The 26,188-nt window shown below is 31.6% G+C and overlaps 2 protein-coding genes and 2 non-coding genes across 4 annotated transcripts in view; 2 read left to right on the top strand and 2 right to left on the bottom strand.

Moving 5' to 3' along the window:
* Nucleotides 1-5,587: 5,587 nt before the first annotated feature.
* TRNAE-CUC (transfer RNA glutamic acid (anticodon CUC)) lies at nt 5,588-5,659 on the bottom strand. Its single transcript has one exon. It is a non-coding gene; the product is annotated as a tRNA-Glu (tRNA).
* A 1,654-nt stretch (nt 5,660-7,313) lies between these two features.
* TRNAG-GCC (transfer RNA glycine (anticodon GCC)) lies at nt 7,314-7,384 on the bottom strand. The gene has a single exon. It is a non-coding gene; the product is annotated as a tRNA-Gly (tRNA).
* A 2,649-nt stretch (nt 7,385-10,033) lies between these two features.
* The window catches only part of LOC146527889 (uncharacterized), a 309,773-nt gene continuing 293,618 nt past the window's right edge, over nt 10,034-26,188 (top strand). The window contains exon 1 of the mRNA XM_085204323.1: nt 10,034-10,384. Coding sequence (XP_085060449.1) covers nt 10,347-10,384 — 38 coding nt within the window. The 5' untranslated portion in view covers nt 10,034-10,346. The remainder of the gene's footprint in view (nt 10,385-26,188) is intronic.
* LOC146527895 (uncharacterized) lies at nt 23,578-25,468 on the top strand. The gene has a single exon (XM_085205302.1). It carries the CDS (start codon nt 23,748-23,750, stop codon nt 25,167-25,169), a length of 1,422 nt encoding a protein of 473 aa, XP_085061428.1. The 5' UTR covers nt 23,578-23,747; the 3' UTR covers nt 25,170-25,468.

The raw sequence follows: 26,188 nt of genomic DNA, 5'->3' as shown, positions 1-26,188 counted from the left end.
TGTATAATAATACAGAGTTAATTTATTTTAAATAATATTTAAATTAAGTAAGATTAATAATTAAATATGACTTCTGATAAAAAATATCAACATATTTTTTTTGTGCAAATGTGTCTACCTCTATCTATTATATTCTCATTTGTTTCTTACGCGGCGTTAAGTTCCGCAACTCAACACTACCCTGTGATCCGGGCATAACTAAAGATCGAATTGAAGATGAGACTGATATTGAAGAATGTGTATGTGTGATATGTAAGTCATCTATTACTGCATTATATTCTGTAGGTAGAGGTAGACAAGTCCCCACTGCCATACAAAAATTATTTTTGCTTATAAATCTCTAATTGAAAATTACAAATTTGGTAAAGCATTTTGCACCTACAGATCTCAAAGCGACAAGGACTCGAGCAGACGAAGAATTTAATTGTTATTGTTTAATTTAATATTTATTTAAGCATAATTTGTAAAAATCGTTATTTTAAGTAAATGACTATGAGACTACATTTCTTTTTATTTTTGTAATTTCTGCATACAGCGCCATCTATTATCAACAATGAGAACTATTGTATTTTAATACAGCGCCATCTGTTATTGTTATTTGATAAGTTTTTAACTTGAAAATGTTTCTTCATCACGCTAGATGGTACTACTAACAATATTAAATGATTTTTCTTTATAGACATAGATTGATAGTAAATCATTATCCATGAAAAGATGTAATCAAACTATAATTTATTTTAAGAAACAAAAGCTATAATCAAATTACAAAAATATTATCATAAATAACTTTCATATTTATAAACATGTGTATTAAATGAAATACTAATCTTCGCAAAAAGATTGTCATTTAAAATTTTTTTCACTAGCATGTATCATATTATAAACTTTAAATAAATATTTGCTTATATTTATAAAATTCTCCGATATTAACATCAGCATCGATGGTTCAGTGGTAGAATGCTCGCCTGCCACGCGGGCGGCCCGGGTTCGATTCCCGGTCGATGCAGCTGTCTTTTTTATTTCTACAATATTTTTATTACTTTTGTAATAAGCAGATATATGACATAGCGCCGTCGTCATTTTAATAGTAAGGCAGATAATACAAAACGAAGTTATTTCAAACAGGAATGTAATAGAATGTAATAGCCTGAAGATAAAAGAGAGAGTAGGTACACTAGGTACACATAATCGTGACTCGTAAAGTCGAAACAATTAAAAAAGTTATTAACTTAAATAAGAAATACGAACATAAAACTGTAATTATGCATAATTAGTTTCTCAGCCTTCATTATGTGACACAAAACACATTGTATTTTGATAATTTTAAACAATATTATGTATTTTTCTTTTAGAATATTGTTAGTGTTTTTAGTGAATTTTGCTGAAAAAAGTCATGCGAGTAAGTTTGAATTTTGATACAAACGTAAATGGATTAAAACATTTTTTTGAAATAATAGTTATAATATTTTTAAAATTATTAAAATGATAATTAAAATGCCCTATAGTGCCCAAATTAATAAAATCATATAAAAACAACTACAGCAGTACCAATATTTCTCTCGAACGAAAGTAATAAGTAGGAGTTCATGTCACCACAAAAATATTTTTTTTTTGAAAAAAAAAATAGTAATTATGACCGCGTAACGTAAAATTATCACTTTCCCAATTTAGTTATACAGAATGCGGTGTTTAGCTCCGTCAACGCTCGTTATTTTAAAAATTGGTATAATGCAGCCAATCTAAAAATAAGATTATTAAACATTTAATTAACGTTTATAATTATATTTCAGCACCACCAAGTTACTGTCTTGAAAATTTTAACCGCAGTGATTGTAACTTACCACCACAGAGAGTATTCTCCTATTATAAACCAGGTTCTCGATGTGAAATAGAGACTTGGAGAGGGTGTCCGACGTTGAACAAGTTCGAAACCGAAGAAGAATGTTCAAATATCTGTATATTTATTGATGTAAATGATGCAGATATTATGCACCTCACAGGGGCTGTTAACGGTTGGTCATGAGATTGTATTGCAATTTTGTAATTCATAAACCTCTTGAAAGAAATGATAAAAGACGTCTGGCTCGATACGGGACGTATCGTGGAAATTAATTATTCTTATTTACTTATTCAAGTAATAAAATGTAAAACCGTCGTTGAGTTTCGCCACTCAACATGCCAAGACTTAGATAATCGGCGGAAAGTAAGGAACGGCCTGTTTGAACACAATTTACTGATGGCAACTCTTGCCCTGCTAATAAAGAATACCGCATGACACTAAAAGAACATTATACGTGTAACTTTTAATATAAGAAACGATAAATGATTTCTTATGCCACTTTCCATCGATTTAGACAACTCTCCACCTTCTACATACTACCAATCTTCTCAAATTTATCAATTTTCTTTTTTATTTCTAGATATATGCCTGTACAAGCCCGTCCACGTGAAACGTTGCAGCGACAATCTTTCTAAAGTCTTTGTATACAATACAATTCTAAAAAGTTGCATTCCTATAACATGGGGCGGATGTCCACGACCAAAAAATGTTTTCCACGATGAGGTGACCTGTGTAACAGTTTGCTCTCAAATCACAGGAACTCTTATGCGTAAAACAAAAAAGAAAAAATTCGACGAAATTATTAACAGCTTACTTAACAATATATCCGATTACTTAAAGAAATTAAACATTTCAATAACCACTGATTCAACAACTACAATAAGTAAAATGAAAAATGTAACAGAAAATATGGTGGCTGTCAAGCAGACATCAGAAAAGTTTTTAAAGCAAACTATTATAACTGAAAAAAATGAAAACGATGAAGACAAGGAAGACAAGGAAGACTCTAATCGCATTGGAACTACTGTTAACGCTGGAAAACTGCTTAAAGCTACAGACAGCAAAACGCTTGCCTTTGAAAGCACAACAGAAGCTACAACTATGGTGGCGACAACAACAGCCGAACCTACAACGAAAACGACAGAAACAACAGAATTAGTAACTACTTCTATGACAGAGACGCCTAAAACAACACAGCGCACAGTCAAAGCAACCATAAAGCGAGGAACTGCGAAACAGGTCGTGCTGCCGCAAGACTTATAAGATATAAAAAGAAAATTAAAATAAAAAAAAACAAAATACTATATATTTTTGTACTTTTCACATAATATGTACTGTATTTCGTATTGAGAATTTAATAATCAAATAATTTTCTTTAGCTCCATTATAATTTATATGTGCTGAAACTCAATGACTAAATTGGTCTAACCTAAATAAGAAGAGAAAACAAAGAGAAATAGAAGCTTCACGCTTTTTCCTGCATACACAGAGGGAATATAACGTTAAGACACTCCGCTCTCCACGCACCGCAAAATTTTCGAAACATTGCATTTTGACTTACGAAAATCGGCGTCAAAATAAAAAAATATATATATAATCAGGTCCCCAAGTGAGAATCAAACCCTAAACCATCGCTTCTCCATGTCAGACGCTGTTCTTGCATCACGACGGCTTCACTGATATTAAATAAATAAAAACAAATCCACATTCTTTGTAATTTAAACATATTTCGATAGAAATAGCCATTTTATTATAAAACTAAAATATCTTAATTACCAAACACTAAGTCTGAGGTCTCAGCAATTGCTAGTTCTAGGCCTTCCGTAACAGAAAGCTAAGAAACTAAACAGAATTTAAACTGAAAACCATTAGTAGACTCTTTCTACATATTCCGGAAAGCATGTGAAGATAAAAAACAACAAATTCCACGTCTACTTTAGCTGTAATTATTCTTTATAAAAAACGGCAGTAAGTTGCAGAGGCGAAAGCGTGACGCGCATGCACCGGCCACGTCGGTCTAGCGGATATGTGGTCCAGAGTTGGAACTAACTTAACATATTCTTGTATATATTGCTTTTATCCATACCTATATTATAAATTCGAAAGTAACTCTGTCTGTCTGTCTGTCTGTCTTTTACGCAATCAGGGCCAAACCGCTAATTTAATTGTGATAAAATACTCATATAGAGATACTTGAGCGTGCCGGGATGAACATAGGATACATTTTTTTTCTCATTTGTAATATTTTCGATATATACCTACCAATATATTAAAATATTTATTAATTTGACATACCTACAATTTATTCCGCCATGTTAATAACAACCGTCGTTGCCAAGCAACCATTTGCAAAGTTTGTTGTTAGAAAACGTCACCCAAAATGAGCTTGCTTAACGCATCATCTCTCTATTGAAAACTGTAAATAATTTCACAAATATATTTAATAAATATTCTTATAGTTCAAGCGGGCGTAGCCGCGTTCGAGTCCACTAGTTGTTTATATACTTATGATATACTTAGGCAATTTTTTTTTCTGGCCGTAGTTGTGTAGTGGTACAGCGTTTGTTTGATTGTAAACCGACGATTGTGGGTTCTTTTGACTGGGTGAACGAGTTTTGATGATTCTTTTTTATATGAAAGCTGGTACTTTCCGTGTGTAATATGAAAATTATAATTATTGTGTGTATTTAGGCACCAAAGAATTCTTACGTCAACCGATGTGTTAAGCTTGGGAAAGTAGCTAAAGACATGAAAATGATAAAAAACCACCTCATAGTCAACCAGACGCCAAATTGTCAAAATGAAAAAATATATATATATATTGACATACTTGTCAGAATGACTTAATTCTTTCTTCTTTACCTACAAAGCCTACCTTGAGATATGCCTGAAAATAAAAAGAAACATAGATTAAACACCAATATAAGTTTGTATGTATGTATGTATGTCGCAACAGCGAGCGCTGTAACTCTGTAACTAAACCTTTGCCACGACATTTGCGGGTTGTTGCAACAGTTATGTTTCCTTATTGAATATATAATTTACAATTTCTACACATTACTTTGAATGTAATAGTAGCCGACCGTAAACTAAGTTAGTTAAATTTTTAGTATAATTACAGCTATTATTATCTATTAAAGTTTATTTACTTTATTAATTTATTATTACCTACATGATTATTTATCAATCAGTCGTGTCTAATTGACGGAAATTACTTTTAAATTATTTGAATTTATATATTTCCGTTCTGGTAGAGAAGGTGCGGCGTTAAGTTCCACTACTCAATGCGCAAAAAGAAAACGCCCTTCCCCAAATCCCTTATCACACAATGTCTCGAAAATTTGACGGAAAGTGGGGAATGTCTTAGCTTTAGGTTCCGTCTGCCTACCATTGCTTTTCACTTCTATATATTTTCATGAAATATTATAAGGCCCCTTCTTTTTAGAAAATGCCAGTTGAAACTACTGTACCTACTTGGAAAGTTCATATTTAGCGCCTAGGGAGTGTATGGGTGTCCTTTAGTCTGCAATGTCTTGAACTCAGTAGAAAATTTTCTGCGCAGATTATTTTGACACTATGTTCTTTTTGCTTTGTTTTGTGGAGTTTTATGAAAAAAAAAGTACCATAAACTAGAAGCTTAAAAAAAATGTATAAAAAATTATGTTTAAAATGTTAATAATTTAAAAAATCTCACTATAAATATATAAATCATATATCAATAAAAACAAATTATTTGAGGATTTTGATTTCCGATACCGGGAATCGAACCCGAGCCTCCTGGGTGAGAGCCAGGTATCCTAGCCACTAGACCATATCGGATAGTGACAAAACTAGGTAAATATAAGCTCACTAGCTTACATTTATTTTACATAGGTTATCAATATTTTGTTATAAAATTTACATAATAAGATAATGATTAAAAACGCTTCCGTTACTGACCAATTAACTGACTGACAACGCACAGCCGCATGTAGATTTCTTGACAAGTGTATAGGAGCACTATAGTGTAGGAGAGTGTAGTGGATACCCCGAAATTTCTCTGGAAAGGGAAATAAAAGGGGGGAGGGGGTCCATTTTACGTCCCCCAAAATCCCCTTTCTCTATAATCATGAAATAGGTACATAGCCCTCGATGGGCGACTCAGACTCGCACTTGGTCATTTTTTTTGAAGATTCTGTTTAACGATCAAGCACAAGAAATATACAAGAGATGCTTTAAGAATAAAGATACGAAGCAAAAGATTTCCCTTGTGCCCTTCCCTGAAAAGCCTAAGGCTACATTATAATCAAGAATGAACTGTGGCCGTATTTCTTTTTCGTTAGATACATTTTATATATAGTGGCCGTCAGAGCGCCAAAACGACATTTGTGGGTTCGATTTACACTCGGGGGTAAGAGGACACGGCACGGCGTTGAGTTTCGCTACTGAACACGATTATCTCGAAAATTGGCTGAAAAGTCGGGAACAGTTACTAGAGATATTTCTTTTTTTTTGTAGCCTCTAGCAGTGTTGGCCTTAGGATCTAGTGTCATAAGATTCTTCGTAGCCATTAAGACAATTCCACTCTCTGCCGAATTCTCGAGGCATTGCGAGTTGAGTGGTAAATCAACTCTTCACTTTCCATATTGAGAACCGAAGCGACGACCGTCGATCTCATATTATATTAAAATAAAAGATACTTTTCCAAAAAAACTTATTCCAAATAACTGTCGACTTAAATTAGCCTTTCCTAAATTTCTTTAATGGTGAAACCGATACTATAACGTCGCGCTTGACCGGTTTTATTAAATGAGATCCCCTCCTAACTCGATCAACCCTTTCAAGGTCAGGGTTAATGTTCTACCCTTGTCAAATATTTGTTTGGGGAGGGTTGCTTACATTGGAATATGTGACTAACATAATATTAATAGTACAACAGTTTTTAACAATTATTTAAGGTTTAAGCTGTGCTGTATAAATTTTAACAGGACTCAAACCCGTGTCTTTTAAAATTTGGACGCATTCTAAGAGTCCCTCTATGTTCATATATTTTTATAAGCCTCGAATTCTGGAGGCATTAGAGGCATGTTGAGAAGCAATACTAATACCCCGTTTTACCTCTTTGCCAGAGCGAGAGAATTAAAATATTAAATACATATTTCTTTTGCCACTGCGCCACGACTGGCCTCATAACATAAGTTTTCTAAAATATTTTTTATACTCAGTACAGCAGTTTATACATTATTTTTTAACGTTTTTTTTGTATTAAGGTGAGTACACGGACATCAGAGTATTAAATCATTCCGTTCTCCACTTTTTACTCAGTTTGTTATGTTAAATAATACTATTCATATCAGAAAGCAATATAATTCACAACTATCGATTGCTTCCATTCGAACAATGTAATTAGATAGAAATTCTAACAAAATAAACTAAAATCATAGAAAATTTACATTAAAATGCAATTAAAATTTTATCTAAAATAAAAAATCCATGCATCGGCCGGGAATCGAACCCGGGCCGCCCGCGTGGCAGGCGAGCATTCTACCACTGAACCACCGATGCTTGTTACACTTAAAAACAAATTACAGATATAACCATTTATATATTACCTATATTTTAATTCAAAATAAACTTGATGAAATAAAATTATACCTATTTAAACGTATAGATGGTTACTGAGATGAAGAATAAAAAAGAATGTCAATATAATTTCAGTTAATACAATTTCATTAATGAGAGAAAAAAATATTACATTATAAAAATTACAAACGAATTTTTGGTACGATGCGACCCGACGGTTGGGGGTTCGATAACACGCAATAACCAAACAATTGGGCGAAACGTAGGGAAAGTAAAATTAAAAGAAATTCCTTAATAGTATTACCACACAATATGTGCGGAAATTAATCCAACCAGGCTTTATTTGAAATCAACCTAAGATATAATATTTGTTTCCATTCCTTTAGAATTTTGAAATAGTTGAGTTCAACATTTCACGCGTAGGCCAGAGCAAAGGTAGAAAATAGCTCTTTAAACTATTATTTGAACAAATGCTATAATTCACACTTTCAATCCAAATATGGTATATCTTTAAATTAAAAAAAAAGAACAGTTATTTAATTTTGTTATGAAACAAATCTAATGTATTATGTGTATACCGCACACATCAGAGGGAACCTAGTTTTAAGGCACCCCGTTCTCCATTTTCAGCCGAATTCTAAAGGCACTGCGTGTTGAGTGGCGCAACTCAACGCCGCGCTTTGCCTCGGCACTAGAGCGAAGACATGAAAATATAAATTTTAATAAATATTTCATTTCCTCGATTGAGAATTGAACCCAGAACCTATCGCTTTTACACACGTACGCTTGTACCTTTGCTCCACGACTAACTTCACTAAGTATACTTTTTTAACTTCCCCCATATTTGTAGCAGAATTTTTTTAACATATTGCGTGTTGAATGACGCAACTCAACGCTACTTAATATTTTCTTACCAGAGCGAGGAAATGGAGATATTTCATTACTCCGAGTGAAATCAAAGCCACGACGATGAGCGCAGGAATAGACGGGGTTGGAGGGGTAGTTTACCCACCCCAAAAATGTTACTCACAAAAAAATTTACCCTGAAAAATATAAAATAGACCTTTACACAATCATACCTGTGCAAAGCTAAAGCCAGGCTTCCACTAAAAATATCTTTAGGTACACCGATAGCCAGGAACGTGGCATTTACATAAGAATAGAAATTAAATAAATATAATTCTTTAGTTACACCACTTTTATTAAGGTTATCATATCTGTATATATAAAGTTTGTACTCTATATTGCTCTACCCACACTAAATGGTCCAAAACAGAGTGTATGTATGTACAATACATGTTGACGCAGATGCATTAAGGAATTTAGTTTGTTCTTGAGGTCGTTAACTGTAAAAAATAAATACTATTTAAAATTCAAATACAGTAAAGTAAAGAAAATATATCATTTCTTTTTTAAGTAACCATTTTATATAGATAGATTGAAACTTTTATATTGAATATAATATTTTGTTTTACTTTTTAACAACTTTTTTATGTTATTGCAAAAAAGACCTTAAAATTAGAAAGTTGACTAAAACTGCAAATTAATATGATGTTAATTTTATTTTTAAGATTAAAGGACGCGTATATTTTACATACATTTATGTAACACTTATTATATAATTAACTAGCAACCGCCCGCAATTTTTCTCCTCGAATTCTATAAAATATTGTTTTTTTTTTCGTTCCTTTACGAATTCTCGCGAGAAATTTTCTTTTAGTGCTACCCTACGCTACCATTTCAGACTTTGCGTCTGTCAGTCACTTAGTAGGGAAATAGATTTTTTTTAACTTCACTAGCGAAACTCAACGCCGACGCTCACTGAGTAGCGAAACTCAACGCCGTTCTTCGCCTTGTTACCATCGTGAACAAATAAAATATTAAATATTTCATTTTCCTCGTGTACAACTGGCCTAAAATAATTTTAAATATTATATACATTGCTCTGCTCTACTATTTTATTACAGTGTGCATGCATAAAGGTGATTAAGGTGTGTCTTTACAATGAGTTCTTTCATCCCACTCTATGTGAGTTGCAAGAATAAAAAAAAATATACATAGTTAAATCCGTCTTTATATTTATCAGATTGTTTTATGTCAAGTTTAAAAATATATATTTTAAATTTAAATGAACAATGTCAATCTACTATTTCATCTTCAAATAATATAATAATTATTATGTTTAATAATTGTCCTTGGCCTTATTTAGTTCTAAAGGTCACCGTTAGATGGCGTTCACACGAATCAATGACGATAACATTGTATTCATGAACGAACAGATGACTTCGGATTACATTTTCAAAGCTAACTTTTGAGCAATTTCCTTTATTATTATTAAAGGTTTAATTAAAAATTAAATTGTAATTAAGAGTTAAGTTAAATACGAACCAAATAGATATATATAAAAGTTATTTTATTTTATAGTAAATAAGAGAAAAAATAACAAAATATTAAAAAACAACTAATGAATGAAACATTTATGTATAAGTGGATTTACAATAATAAATACATATATATATTTATTATTGTATAATGTATAATATATTATGACAAACTAAGCTTGACTTGTCGACCAACTTGTCTAAAGACTCAGCTGTTTGCAAACATTCAAATTCAGTATTATCGCGACTCTTTCGTAGAGAGGACGTGTCGTACACCTGTTTAATCAACAACAATCGATCTTTCGATCGATTTATTTACATTTATTAATAATTCTAATTGTATACTTAAAAATATTATTTACTAAAAGTGTTATTTTTAATATTTCTTATTTAATATAGAAGTGACAGTGTCTAGGTCATTAGATTTGGGGATGACCTATCTAGTGTTAAGTCTAGTGCTATAATTTATTGTGATTTGAAAGTTAACATAACACCTAAGTGCTGAGTGGGTGTAGTTTTGAAATGGTATTTACTTGATATTGGATACTGATTTCGTAATCAAAATGTTTGGAGTGCTGATGAAGCGGTGGAAACCTAAGAGGTATTTTAAATTTACAATTACCTATTATATTTGTTAACGTAAATATTTTAAATGTTGAATTACTTTTGATATCTACCTTCAACAAATTTATATTAAAAATATAGATTGTTATTTTTTACTTCTAAGTGTAATGAAATGTTTAGTGAAAAATATCAGTAGCCTTGGTAATAGAGTTGTATCACTAGGATTTCACTGCGGCTTCACCTAGGTCACTATTTTAATGTCAGGTACAGTGGATTACATGGAATGTAAATGTATTGCTTTATTAAAAAACTTTTATTTCTGTTCCTTATCCCTACATCATATTAGCAAATATAAAAAATCCTTTATTTAAAAGCTACAGTAATAAACCTAAATACATCTGACATACAGTTACTACCCTACCCTAGGGACAAGTCACCCTACTAATTTTCCATATTACTCGTTAAACTTTATGCCATCGGTTGCAAACGACAACATGTCATACCTATAATAAAATAAACGGTTGACACAATTTTTTTTATATGAAACAACCCCAAATAAAGCTATAGAACTAAATTTTGAAACAAAATCTTTTAATTAATTTATTTAAATTTTAAATTTATGATAAGTATATGTATATTGTATCTTATTTTTTCTAAATAATATTATCTTAATATTAAATTCCCTCTGCCTACCCTCTTCTCCACTTTTTGTTCTTATTTTGAGTGGCAGAACTCAACATAAATAAAATGTAATCACTCCCCCGAATTGAAAACTAACCTACAACTGTCACGTTTACCATCACCCGCTGAGATATTGCTTGGAAAATTAATAAAATTACTTAAAGTAAAATTTCAATCGTTGTTATAATGAAAACTTTTGGTTTTTACAATATTATAACAGGCGGAGAGTTGAGTGACTAGTTATAAGTACATAGACAAATACCGCGAAATGCAAAAGACACTTAAACAATAAATAATAATAGTAGTCAAATTAGAAGAAACTATGAGCACCTGCCGAATAGCAGATGTTATGCACCTGGCACATCACTATAAATATTTAGAATTATATCCATATAGGTATGTAATTATAGAAAAAGAAGAATTGAAATTATTGAACGTTTTAACTGTATTTTGTTTTTGTCCGTCTGTATGTGGCAAGTGTACAGCATATATTAAATTACCGTTTAAACATTACTAGTTATTTACTTCTTAAAATATACTCATAGCGATCGTTGTGGTGCAGTTGCACAAGCACTATAAACGCAATGGTTGCGGGTTCGATTTCAACACGGGGAAATGAATTACCTATTTAATATTTTCATTTCTTCGGCTTGATAATAGCAGGTAAAGTGCGGCGTTGTCTTGAAAAAAAATTAAAAATGTCTTGCAAATTCAAAGAGTTCTTCAACATCCTGAATCCTTGTCAATTGGGTCACGGCGGCGCGGCGGCGGCATAATATATTGATGAGGCAGGTTGAGGCTCAAACCTGCTCAAACCTGAGGTCCTGCGGACGGATGCTCTGCGTAAAAGCATTTCCCAGCGTCATAAAAAAAATGGTTGAGTCTCAAAAAATATATTCATAATTATGTGAATAAGAATCCTTTAAAATTCACAATTTACTTAAAACGTTATATTAGGAGTTGAAACTAACAGAGCTAATTAAGTTCCTTTACAAAGCATTCTAAATGGTAAATACTCTGTGTTTTCAAGTACATACTTAATAGCATTAGTCATAAGGATATGACATGAATAGGAATTTATGTTATAAATGTCATAGGCCGTCGTGGCGTAGTGGGTATGGGCCTCTGACTAAAAACGCGTGGGGTTCGATTTTGGGCTATCGGGGGAATTATTTTATATTCTTCTTCATGTAAAAAGACAATGTTCTATAATTTCAACAAAAAAGTGGGGAATGGAGTGTTTTAACACTTAGGTTTCCTCTGTCTGATATGGGAAAGTAAGCGTGAAGCTCTTTTTACGTCATAGCATTTTTAAGACGTTTATGTGAACATATATGAATTAGATTTGTCCTACAGATAATTTATTTATTAACTGGGGTACAGGAGTGTGCCTGTCAACACGACAGGTTGGGAGTTCGTTTCCTTTGTCAGGAAGTGAAATATTTAATATTTTTAATTGCATATATATTTGTGTTGCACTCTAACGAATATGTAATACTATACCACTAGTATACCAAAGACAACTAGGCAAATTATATTGTTATTAAAATGCAAATACGATGGTTTATTTATATGCAAATTTCAACACAATAATTAATATATGACAACGATATAAATTGAATTATGTTTTACAATATAATAATGTTGTTATGACATGTTTAAATTATGATATTTTCTTGTAAAATTTATAAACAAATGCTAAAATATCTTCTCGCTTTATCCCGCATTTTTACACGCTTATAAACATCGTAAGGTAGACATAAAGAGAGAGAGATAGATAAAGAGACAGAGAGACGAATACAGATACGATTCCTACTTGACGAGTTGAATTAATTTTCTAGCTCTGATAACAAGACAAAGCGTGGATTTAAATTCCGTCACTCAGAACGCTGTCTCAAAAGTTGGGCGGAGAACAGAGAGTTTTCACTGCAGCATCGGTGAACGCGACCACTAAGAAGGGATTTTTTTGAATTTTCTACAGGAACAAAATAAGATTTTTGTTTTACTTAACACAAACGAACTATATTATATTATGTAAGTTTACAAAATCACGTCAAGTATAAATAAAATACATATTCCAAACTTAATTTTTCCTTTTCAGAGATTCATTTTGGCTGAAAAATTCTAAAATAGCTTTATGCTGGAACATAGATTTTATTCAGTGGTTCTTTTCTAAAGAATTTTTACTACTTTTTCATTTATTCACGGCTTGCGGGCTTTTGTATGGAATAGATTTTATGCTATATTATTACTCAAACGAACCTTTTCGCTTTTAAATAGAGACACGTACATATATTTGTAATATCAATGTTTATGAATATTTAGGTACATTGTGGCACCGTTGTATGGTCAGAATGTAAAAGCGATAGTTGTAGGTTCTATACTTTACTACTTTTTTTAGTCTCATATTGTATCCTGCACATAGTCAACAAGTCACCTCCTCAGTTGACCCTCGAGAACCCAGAATCGATAATACTGGAAGGTCACGTAAAAAGTACCAGGACCCCCCAAGATAGTATGCAAGAAGGTTGATTCTCATCAACCTTCTTGCATACTATTTGATTTGTTGACTCTCGTCAACGAGGCCAAAGAGGTATGCGGAGACCGTAGTGTTTCGAGCTCCCTTCTCCTTGGCTACCTCGCTAGTGATAAAACGTGAGATTTCAAATAAAAAGAACAAAGTCACGAGCATTTATTAGTGTCTAAAAAACCTCACAGTATCGAAACGTGCTTGAACAATCACCTGAAAACGCTGAATCGTGCAATGTGATCTTTTTCTGAGCCTACATTAGACAATTGTTAGAAGTCTGACGCAGCTTAGTAAGTAAATAAATTGCTTTGTATATTCTTTGTAATGTAATACTTAGTTTTAGTTGGAATTTTTTAACCCACTTCTAAGAAGGAGGTTGTTAGTTTGACTTATTGCCATATTATTTGTTATTGTTGGAATTGTTTATTGAATACTACTTGAGTATGATCTATTTACACTTCCAAGTACATACATTTTACAGTCACACATTTTCAAACTGTATAAGCCATAAAGACATATATATAATAATAACTAATATTTAGTATTTACATATAATTTTCACAGAGCGCTGCTAGTGGAAAATTTTAATTAGTTGTATAATAATAGGTACTAACGTAGATATTGTTAATGTGAGATCCGCGCGCTCGAAACCTGAAACAACGAATCAAAAGCAACCTAGTTTTAGTTTAGTTCTAAAAATTAAATTTTAATTTGTAAAATTAGCTTAGTTTAAAATATTAGATAAAGAACTGTAAAAGCTCATGGGTTCAACTGTCACTTAGAACTTATTATTTTCTTTTTCTCTGGAAATAAGACAAAGCAATGTCTTGAAAATTTGGTGAAAAATGGATTGTACTTATGCGTGAACCTACAAAAATACCACAAATTAGTTCCCGTACAGAATTTTGAGATCCACACAGATGAACGTACAGAAGCTGGTTTTACATTAAAATACTATGAATATTCATAATTATTCGTATTCATAATGACGAAACGGAGAAGTGTTAAGTCGTTGTTTATTATAATAACCTCATTAACCGAAAAGCCGAAAGTTGGAAATGTTTAATAGCCAGGCGACAGAGTAGATCATTAAAATGTACGTGAGTACCTATAGGTACAGTTATCACCTTGTCGGCGCATTAAAAGCCTTATTTATAGACGCAATGATTTTGGATTCGAATTTACGTTATATAACCTAAGAAGCCTAGGTTGGTCGGTGGCCCGTCTCACTGTAAAGGTGACGATTGTTAGTTCGATTCTCACTCGGGGAAAGTTATTATCTTTATTTCTCCTACTTGTCAACATTGTTTGAGTTCCGCCACTCAACATGCAAGGTTCCCTATGTCTACCCGCTATATGCGAGTTAAAGCGTGAAGTACAAACTCAAATATACTAAACTAAAAATTTAAAGCAAAATAGTTAATGCTCAAATGTATTAAAGAATTTTAATATAAAAATGTAATAAATTATATTTATATTTTCATATTTTCCACAATTCTTTTGTTATGGCCACAACGAGGTATAAATATTAATTAAATTATCTTTTATTCATGAATTTTTATAATAATGCATATAATAATTTATTTTTGACGTCAAATTGACGCATGTGAAGTAGCGGTGTATTAAAATGCACATGATGGTCATGGACTTATATGGTAGATATATTTAATTCTTTTTTTATCATCACACTGAACCTGCAAATAGCAGGATAGATCGAGGGAACCTGGGAACCTAGTGTCCTGAAGACACTCCGGCCCCATTAAGACTTCGACATATAAAGAGACATAATAAAAATAACTCAACTAACAAGAAAAGGAAAAAAGTCAAAATATATTACCAAAAATTGATTATAATATTTTCAAGAGTTTTGCCAATTGAAAGCTTTACATATTTAATCGATTATAAACGTATTGTATAACTCCAATCACTGTGACATCACTTAGTGAAAGTTGATTGAACGTGGGGGTCTGCTATTATATAATCATTTTATCTTGAAGTAATAGACGGAGAGGATCTAGTGTTTAGGTACTCCGTTCTCCGTTTTTAGCTAATTTTAATGTAACTATTACCCTTGTAACTATTAAACCAGTGAATCGATGCTGTTGGGTTGTGAAGTTAGGTTTTTCATTTTTTTTGTTATTTATTTGTTAATAATTTAAAAGTTGATTCCATGCTATCGGCCATAAGCACTCGTTCTACATCTACATACGTTACATACATAAAATTATACTTATGTCTTTGAAGAGTATTCTAACTAAACTATCAGTTTCACGTGCGACTGACTGAGATAACGGTATCTATAGATAACGCTACAGTATCGATAGTTCATATGCAGAATACAGAATAGTTTGTTTAAACTAGCTCTTAGCTCAACTTTGTTTAAAATGTATTGTAATAGTTTTATTTTCCGTTTGAAGGCTATACCTACCTTCCTATATGCGGGATATAGTAAATTGCATATGGGAAGGTAGCGTAGTGCTAAGGCATTTCGTTCCCTATTTTTCAATATTTTTTTAAGCCATTGCTTGTTGAGTGCTAAAAATTTTAGTTTTAGTAACTATTCAAATGCCCCCGAGTGAGGACTCACAACGTCGCAAAATATTTTAAATAACGTTTTTTTGTCGTTATTTCATAAAGCAAAGAATACAAATCAATTTTCAAAATTCTAATACTCTTCCGATAATATGTATTTCAAAATCATACTTTTTTATAAACGTGTTTTGTCTCTCCTGAGAATTTTCTTAGGGGATATTTTAACTTTATACTGTAAACCAACGAAATAAATGTTCGGGAATAGAAATAAAGGGAGCCTAGTGATAAGACACTCCGCTCCTTATTTAAAATTACAATTCCGTCTATTTCTTCATCGTTGCATATTACGAGTAAATATTCGTCGCATGTTTAAATATCATCAAATTTATCAAAAACAATAAGTACAAACGTAAGCCCTAATAGGCTTTTAGGTTATACTTGAATTGGACTAATTTAGGCTATAAATTATTTCTTTAATAGAATATGGTAATAATGAGAAAATTAAACACGCAACGTAAAAATAAAATATATAAGAATTCCGTAATTTGTAAGGTAAGTAAGCTAAGTTTTCTAATAAGTAATTTTTCCCCTTCTTTTTAAATTTAAAGTAGGAGAGTACATTTTAATATAAAATATTAAATAAGCAAAATTTTTTCCTCGCCTAATCATCATTCTTTGAAACAGTCTTTGTAAAAATGTTCCCACAGAGATTTTATAACAAAAATTGTATGAATTTTTCAACATATTGCAAATGGGAACATGAAGTTTAAACTAAAATATTATTTAATGAATACTAACTTTTGCTATATAGCTTCGTCTGCATAGTCATATGAAAAGAATTAAGAGTTTACAATACACTCGAGCCTATTGCCTTCCTCAACAAGTGAACTATCCATAAAAAGAATCTTTCAATTCGAGCCAGCAGTTCCTGAGATAAGCACGATCAAACGTATAAACTCTATAGCTTTATAATATTAATATAGATTCATTTTTACTTACATAGCCATACTTGGATACAAATACATTTATAATTTATTAATTTTATGCGACAATTTCTGTTTTTCTAGCACTTTCAAAGGACAAAAGCCTTATCTAAGTTTATATATAAGATCAGTTGAAAACACGTTTTGTAATACCTTGTTTTGCATTACACTTAACATTAATGTATGTAGAATGTCAGGAATATTATTTTGTGACGGCCATTTTTAATAATTATTATTATACATATATTATACATATATTATACATATATTATACATATATTATACATATATTATACATATATTATACATATATTATACATATATTTATACATTGTTTGTATAAATGTGTCATTATACAATTTACATGCCAAATTTACATGGCAGTCGGGTCAAATCCCGGAAATTGTAAAAGTATAACCATTTTGTCGATTTAATGAGAAGAATTCTTTAAGAGAATTTCATTTAACGCTAGCACGCGATTTCTCTAGTATAAAAATGTACGTTATACGTTTTTTTAAATATTTACCAACCATTTTCTCCGTAAGATATTTATTTTTCTTTGTAAATACCAAATCAGCCACTACCTCATTAGTAGAACTGTCATTGCATTAGGCACGATTCTCTTAATCATATAAATAAATCCAATAAAAACGATAAGTAAAGTTTTTGAAATATTTACATATACATACTTACGTATTAAACATCCAGAGGACGTAGTGCCACGGCACGATGACTGGCTCGGCTCAAGCCACGCTTTATATTGTTCCCCCGAATGGGAATCAAATCCAAATCCTTCGCAATTACAATTGGACGACCGCCTTAAGTTAATTTTTGCGTGACGTAATCCATGTTTTTGCCCGAATTTGAGACATTGCATGTTGTCAAAACGACAGAGCTTAACGCCGCACTTTTGTTACTCTACTAGTGCTGGACAGCAACGCCAGAGTCATCAAACCTACAATCATCATATTTACTTTATATATTACGACCTAATAAGCTCAAATATAGATTTCTTAATAGAAATTCCATTATAATAATAAGAAAATGACATCAATGATAGTGCGTGGGTTCAATTCCGTACAATAAATTACAAACTCCAGAACTTTGGTATCACTAAATCATTTTAGTAAAGTTATATATTATCTTTAATTTAACAGCTTCATTATCATTTATAGTGAGAATTGAACGCAGGACTAGGAGATCTTAATTCTTATTTAATACTTGTGCGTCCATAGTTCATTCCAGCCCTCTGGGCACCTGCTGTGATTTTAATTGGGAATTGGCCCTCTCTATTTGTAGAGCCTTGAAGGGTTTCACGGTGGGTGGTCACCCCCATTCGTTTTAGAGTTACCTATACGGTTAAAAACTGAATCCTTATAAAATATGTCTGGGTTTTGATGGTTGGTTGTAATGGGATTCATAGTCGATAGTTTGACTTAGTTTTTTTTTCATAACTAAAGTAACATACATATATAATAGAGTTCTCCATCCATCTATTTATCACATTTTTCCACTATTCGAGTCCTGGCGAAATCATCAGACCAGCTCTATGATACTATAAAATAGTATTGTCCATATATTATATTTTATTACATTGTTAGTCGACCTAATAAAAACGTGTGGAAAAACTGAGCCTTGTTTCACCAGATAGATATAAAATTAAAAATATTTTAAGTATAAAAACTCCTTTGAATGCTTTCTCTACTTCTTTTTTTATACGGAACCTAATTATTAACCTTAGGAGTCACCCGGAATCGATATTTATAATTTTTCTTACTGAATATTCCAAATTATCCACGAATGTGATACGGTCGCTTGTTTTGTCTGAGGATATCGTCATTATGCACTTAATGAATAATGATAGACGCGATGTATTGTGTTCTTCTTGTATGCATTTTTAAGATGTATCATTTATAATAAAAGGTTTTATAGGAACGAATGGTTCATTAATTATAATACGGCTTAACTAAATAATAATAATAATAATAGTAGAAAATGATTTAAAGCTCAGTACACTTAATCTTAAGGATAAGAATTTAGTAGAAAATGATCCAAACACAGAAAGACGCACTAAAATTCAGGAATGGGCCCGGAAATCTCTTCATGGAAGACATTTGAGCGAACTAAGTCAGAATTACGTCGACAAAACAGCGTCGAACGAATGGCTTAGACGCGGTGAACTCTTCCCTGAGACCGAAGGGTTCATGATGGCGATCCAAGACCAGGTGATAGAAACAAAAAACTACCAAAAATATATTATAAAAAAGTCCAATTCAAATACCGATATATGTAGACGATGCAATAGGGCTTCTGAAACGATACAACATATAACCGGTGCTTGTATGTCAATCGCTCAGACTGATTACAAACACCGGCACGATCAAGTTGCACATATAATTCATCAGAAATTAGCACTAAAATACAAACTGAGTTCTGCATTACCAGTACCATATTACAAATACACCCCAGAATGTGTATTGGAAAACGAATTTTATCGGTTATATTTTGATAGAGCTATATTGACTGATAAAACTGTACCATACAATAGACCGGACATCACATTCATAGATAAAATTAATAAAACTGCACAAATTATAGACATTGAAATACCGAATTCTCATAATTTACAAAACACTTTTTCAGAAAAACTTACTAAATATGAAGAATTAAAAGACGAAATCATTAGAATGTGGAAATTAAAAAAAGTAACAATAGTACCAGTAGTTATCTCTAGCACGGGTGTCATTCCCAAAAATCTTCACCAATCCATTAAAACACTAGATTTGCCCCCATATACTTATGCCCTTCTACAAAAAGCAACGATTTTAAACACGTGCAGGATTGTTAGGAAATTTTTAAGCATCACAAACAGTTAATCATTATTAATCATTGACTTTCACTTGACTTAGGTCCGTGACTGTCAATATGCCGGTATTAACTTACCGAGACTACGAAGTAGAATAAAAAAATAATAATAATAATAATAATACTTTATTGCACTAAAATAAACAAAGAATCAGTAGAGTAACAATAATTACAGAAAGACAATACAAAGTGCAATGGCGGCTAAATTTACATTTTAAGTATGAATTTTTTTTTAATATACCTAAATAAAATTAAAATATCCTGCATATAGCTGGGTAGGTAAAGGGATCTAAAATATTAAGACAATTGGTTCCAAAAAAAATTCCCCAATTTCTTTCCAATATTCGAGACACTACTATGCGGATCTCAACACCGCGCTCTGTTTTGTTACTAAAGCGATAAAATTAAAATAATTGGTTACCCTGTTATTCGGAAAAAATACTATTAGTATGAAGCTGCTTAGAACAATTATATTCAAGTAAAAATTATAGCAATCTAGTTAGACTAACTCAGCATCTTAGAGGGTCTCGATAATTTAAAATGCTCCTTCAACCATACTTTATTTCACACGACCGCTTCCTCAGGCGGAGCACGACTTCTCGGACATAAATTGCAATCCACTAGTATACAATTTAATAAACAAACGATTTACTACTAACATCGCTAACAGAACGATAGGGGGAAATAAAAAGATAAATTTTGCATCTTGTAGATCTTTTTATTAGTACTAAAACATATACATATACCTACATACATATATATTTTATGCATGTGCAGGGTTCGATTCCTATTCGGGGAAATATAATATTTAATATTTTCATTTCCACGCTCTGCTAATGAGGCAAAGTGAAAGTAAAAATAGTGAACGGAAGTGTCATATTGTGAACCGATTGTGTTAACACTAGGTTCCCAGGTTCCTTCTGCCTGCGATGTGTGGGATATAGTATTAAATTTAAAAAATCCAGTATAATTAATGTATAGATAAGAATGAGGCTGTATGGCAGAAAGAATCTCTTATTGCCTAATCTCTCTCTCTCTCTCTTATTGTCTTTTAGGTCAATTCAGAAAAAATTATCAGTTTCACGCCGCACACAGTAGGGTAGGCGGAAGGAACCTAGTGTTAAGACACTCCGTTCCCCACTTTCTGGCAAATTCTGGAGGCATCAATTATTTTAGGTCAAGAGTTACAAAAAACTGTTATGACTTAATCAAATGACGATACAAGTGTCCAAATCATCTATATGATTAGGACACATTGATTATTATCTAGGCAGAGGCCCTCATTTTTTTGATAGTTAAAGTAAATAAAGTATTTGTAAAAAGCAAAGTTCAAGGCAGTATACGTCTTATACGCTTTGAGTGTCTCTCAACCAAACGTCAATGGCTTTTACTTACCAGATGTTTTGAAATAGATGAACTATTAATATATAGAAAATATTTTTAGTATGAGGCCTTTATGACGCAGGGTCACATGTGTGAGACTGTAAACGCGAAGGTTGTGGATTCGATTCTCACCTGGGAAAATGGAATATTTACTATTTTCATTTCCTCTCTTTGATAACGAGCCAAAGCGCGGCGTTAATTTCCGCCACTCAAAAATGCCTCAAGAATACTGTTGAAAATAGGTAACAGAAGTGTTTTTATGAGAAACTATGTGCTTTAACACTAGGTTCTTAGGTTCCCTCTGCCTTCTCTGCTGATGTGCGAGGATACAGTGTTCACCTTAATGGGGTAATGATAATTACATTTTTTTTCATGTAAATAATATAGTAGTGATATTAAATAATTATTTCGAGTGCGATAGTTACAAACGTGTTGCTTTTATCATAATACTTAACAAATCTTGTAACAAGTGCTTATTATAAGTGTTTATGTTAAACTATTCCTACTGTTTATAATTTGAATTAAATTTTGTCGTTCTCCTCGTTACTGCTATTTGGTTTTTATCCAACTCCAAAAAAAGTGTTGAGAGAGAGAGAGAGAGAGAGAAAATTTTTCACTTCCCCTAAAAGGAATCGACTCTCGGTCTGTGCCTTTTTATTATTTAAAAAAATTTTTAACACAATAAATGCAAAAAATATAAACATATTAAAATTAAACTTGTTTACATCAATATTTAAACCATTGCAATTATAGACTGGGATCCGGCCGTTGAATCCTGCATAAACGAGTTTTCTTAATTAAACCTATATTAATGAATAATACATGATTAGTAGAACAGATTACACCTGGGTTGCCTGGAAGAATCCTGCCGCAATCACCTTTAATTTCATTTTTTCGTAACTCGTTTTTGGAGATAATTGCACCAATACGTTTTTTATATGAATCGCACATCATTTGAAAGATAATCGCATAAGGAATTGGAAAATTAAGGGTTGCCAGCTCTCAGTCTGCCGCAAGTCTAGGGTTGCCTGGTTTAAAGATGTCACTAAATGTTAATAATTTGCACTCATGTGTTTTTTTAATGAATTATATATCAAATTAAAGCTTATTTTTTTCTGAACACTATAAAACAGGGTTGCCTGGAAAATTCCTGCCGCAAACTGGGGTTGCCAGCGTTTGAAATATTTTATTCCGGTTCCGTTTGACTATGAGAATAGACGATGAAATGCGCGGTCTGCCCCATGTTTTAAAGTAAAATATTATATAATAGAAGGTCAATGTTTATTCTAATTGTTCACCTGTTAAATGATGATTTTAATCATATTAAGTACACGTAGAAAACTATTTAAAGATGAAATCATCCTTATTTTTCAAGTAAAATAATGAATGTATAATATTGAGTCTTTGCAAAATCTATTTTCTAAATACTAATATTTATTTAAATTACCATTTTGAAACAACTAAATTATCTAATTAAATAAATGTTTACAAATATCGATCTACTATAAGCTATTAATATACATACATATACATCATGTTTCCTTAATATAATGAAGGGTGACCATTATTGCGGATATTTTTTAAATTAATTATATTGAAAAATATATTTCAATGAACTCTCTGTCTCTCTCTCTCTCTCTCTCTTCATCCTCTACTTGTTTGATTTGACAACGCTTGCCGCAACTTTTTTTTTCTTTTTTTTTCAAATTTGCATAGGAAAAAAAAATATATATAATAGAATTATAATAAACAAAACTAAGTTAGCAAAGATTAATTCCAATTCCCGTAGATTTATCCCTGGAGCAGACTATAAACGCTGACGCTGGTAATACGTTGACTGGCATTACTCACTTCACAAATTCCATAAGTGCGAGACAAAAATGGGCTCTTAGTTACAGTATGAGAACTAAAATTTTAACAGCAGTAAAAAAAGAAACAGGCTTATTACACGAAGATGATACGTCTCATTGTTTGCAAAAGAATCAAATAAGAAAAGATAAACTAAATTTAAACAGAATAATAGAAGTAATAAAGGACTCAATAAATCCCTTCGATCCAAATATAGAAAAAAAAATTTTGTTCAATATTTCCACTGGCAAAGCAGCATCTCATTCAGTAGCAGATTTTCTCCTTAATATTAAATCAGTCGGAAATAAACAAAAAAATGATTTTATATCGGGATGTGCAGAAGAACCAGAGAGATTTGTGAAAGCAATTCGTAAAAATAAAATTTTAAATTTTGCGTCTAAATGCGTGAAAAAAACTCAAAAAAGTAGAGATGGAAATAAACGGATTCTTCTGAAAATGGAACGAGATATATTTGGACGATTATTGGCAATTGGTCTGAAAAAAAAAATGATCTCGAATACTGTTTAAAGTTTCCTCTTGCACCTGCACCTCCAGCTCTTTTTCAATGTTCTGGTGAAATGTTCAAAACAGCCAAATCTAAATTAGCTGATCACTTGACATCTCAGATTACACTAACTAATCCTTCACAAATTGATATAGAAGTGATTGACGGTTTTTACTTTTTGCATCTAATCGGATCTTCCTTTCCTCAGACCTTCGGAAAAATAGCTGAGTCTATTTTAATAAGACTTTGTTCAACAAGTGCTCAAGAAATCCATTTAATATTCGATAGATACCTAGAACATTCTATAAAAGATTACGAACGGGAAAATCGATCAGAGATTAATATCCCCTACACTATTCATGGGCCTCTTCAAGATCGACCTACCAATTTTCTCGAAGGACTCAAAAATCGTAGTTTCAAAGAAGCCTTCATTATATTTTTGGCTAATTACTGGGAGAACGATGTTTTCGCCCCGATATTACGAAATAAAACTGTTTTCATAACTGTTGAAGAACAATGCTTCTCGTATCGTTCAGATACCAATAGAGTAACAAAAACTGAAGAAATCCATTTAAAATGTGAACATGAGGAAGCTGATACCAGAATAATGTTTCACATAGGCAAAGCACAATCTAAGAGTAAGATTCTAGTACAAGCTAACGATACAGATGTATTGATTATTTTGTTGGGAAATATACACAAAGTTCCCGACATGGAAATTTGGATGGCTGGAACAACATCTAAAAAAAAAAGAACAGACCAGAGTTGTATAAATTGTACACAATTAGCTTTGAAGCTGGGTTCAGAATTATGTCTAGCTCTACCAGCATTCCATGCTTTTACAGGTTGTGATTATACAGCTTCATTTTATAATAAAGGAAAAGTCAGGCCTTTTAAATTATTTTCAAAAAACCAAAAATTTCAAAAATGTTTTGCATCACTGACTAATATAATGGATGTATTAGATGAGGAAAAAATTAATGTCATTCAAGAATTTACTGCTCTCATGTATGGCGTTAAAAGAATTACTAGTGTGAATGATGCAAGATATCATTTATTTCAACAAAAATATGCGGCAAACAATAGTACGAATTTTTTTTTTAAAAATATTACGAGTTTTGACTCAAAGTTAATTCCACCTTGTTGGAAGTCATTAAAAGAGAAGATACTCAGAACCATTTTTGTCAACTCAATGTGGACCAAAGCAACAGATCCATGTTGTGTTAACTTAAACCCTGAAAATTGCGGTTGGAGTTTAATTGAAGGTGCATTGAAACCAATATGGTTTATTGGTGACCCGACACCATTGACTGTTGAAGAAATTTTATCGGAGTCAAACGGCAACCACTTTGAAGATAAAGAAGTCGCCGATGAATCTGATACGTCAAATGAAAATTTCGATGACATAGATATAACTTTAGACGATGAAGAAGAAATGGATGATAATGATGAATATGATGAACAGAGAAATGAAGAACAGCAAGATGAAGACTAGAGAGAGTGAAAGTTAATCAAGATGTAATTATATGTAAATAAACGCTTTTGATTTATAAAAATAATATATAATTTCTGAGTAAAAAAAGTTTATCTGCAATTAGTAGTTTTATTAATATGCAATTGGTACTTTTAGAATTTTATTTGAAGAAATGTCACTGTATTTGGAATTCATTTTTGGCGACACAATAACATAACTTTACACTTTTCGGTGATTCATCATTGAATTAAAAAAAAACAACATAAAAAACACATCTTTATTTTCAAAAGCCACTTTTTAAAATCAAAGTTAACTTAAAACGCAAGCAATGTGCTCAAAACATCTCATTTGGCCATCTGCACTTTTATTGCATTTAGAAACAATACATCTTCGAAAATAATTTTATTGCATGTGGTTTGCTTTGTTTCGCGCTGCAAAATGTTTATCTATAGTAAAAAATAGCGAACTAACTAATTGATATTTGCCGACTCCTGGTCATAAATCGTAAATAGCGTTTATTAGTCGGCATTACTGCCGAATTTTCTTGGAATTAATCTTTGCTAACTTAGTTTTGTTTATTATAATTCTATTATATATATTTTTTTTTTCCTATGCAAATTTGAAAAAAAAAGAAAAAAAAAGTTGCGGCAAGCGTTGTCAAATCAAACAAGTAGAGGATGAAGAGAGAGAGAGAGAGAGAGACAGAGAGTTCATTGAAATATATTTTTCAATATAATTAATTTAAAAAATATCCGCAATAATGGTCACCCTTCATTATATTAAGGAAACATGATGTATATGTATGTATATTAATAGCTTATAGTAGATCGATATTTGTAAACATTTATTTAATTAGATAATTTAGTTGTTTCAAAATGGTAATTTAAATAAATATTAGTATTTAGAAAATAGATTTTGCAAAGACTCAATATTATACATTCATTATTTTACTTGAAAAATAAGGATGATTTCATCTTTAAATAGTTTTCTACGTGTACTTAATATGATTAAAATCATCATTTAACAGGTGAACAATTAGA

This window comes from Heliconius melpomene, chromosome 20 (assembly GCF_056956725.1).
Source record: "Heliconius melpomene rosina isolate 202511_hmr_F chromosome 20, ASM5695672v1, whole genome shotgun sequence".
NCBI lineage: Eukaryota > Metazoa > Arthropoda > Insecta > Lepidoptera > Nymphalidae > Heliconius > Heliconius melpomene.
This window is presented reverse-complemented; position numbering and strand designations above follow the sequence as displayed.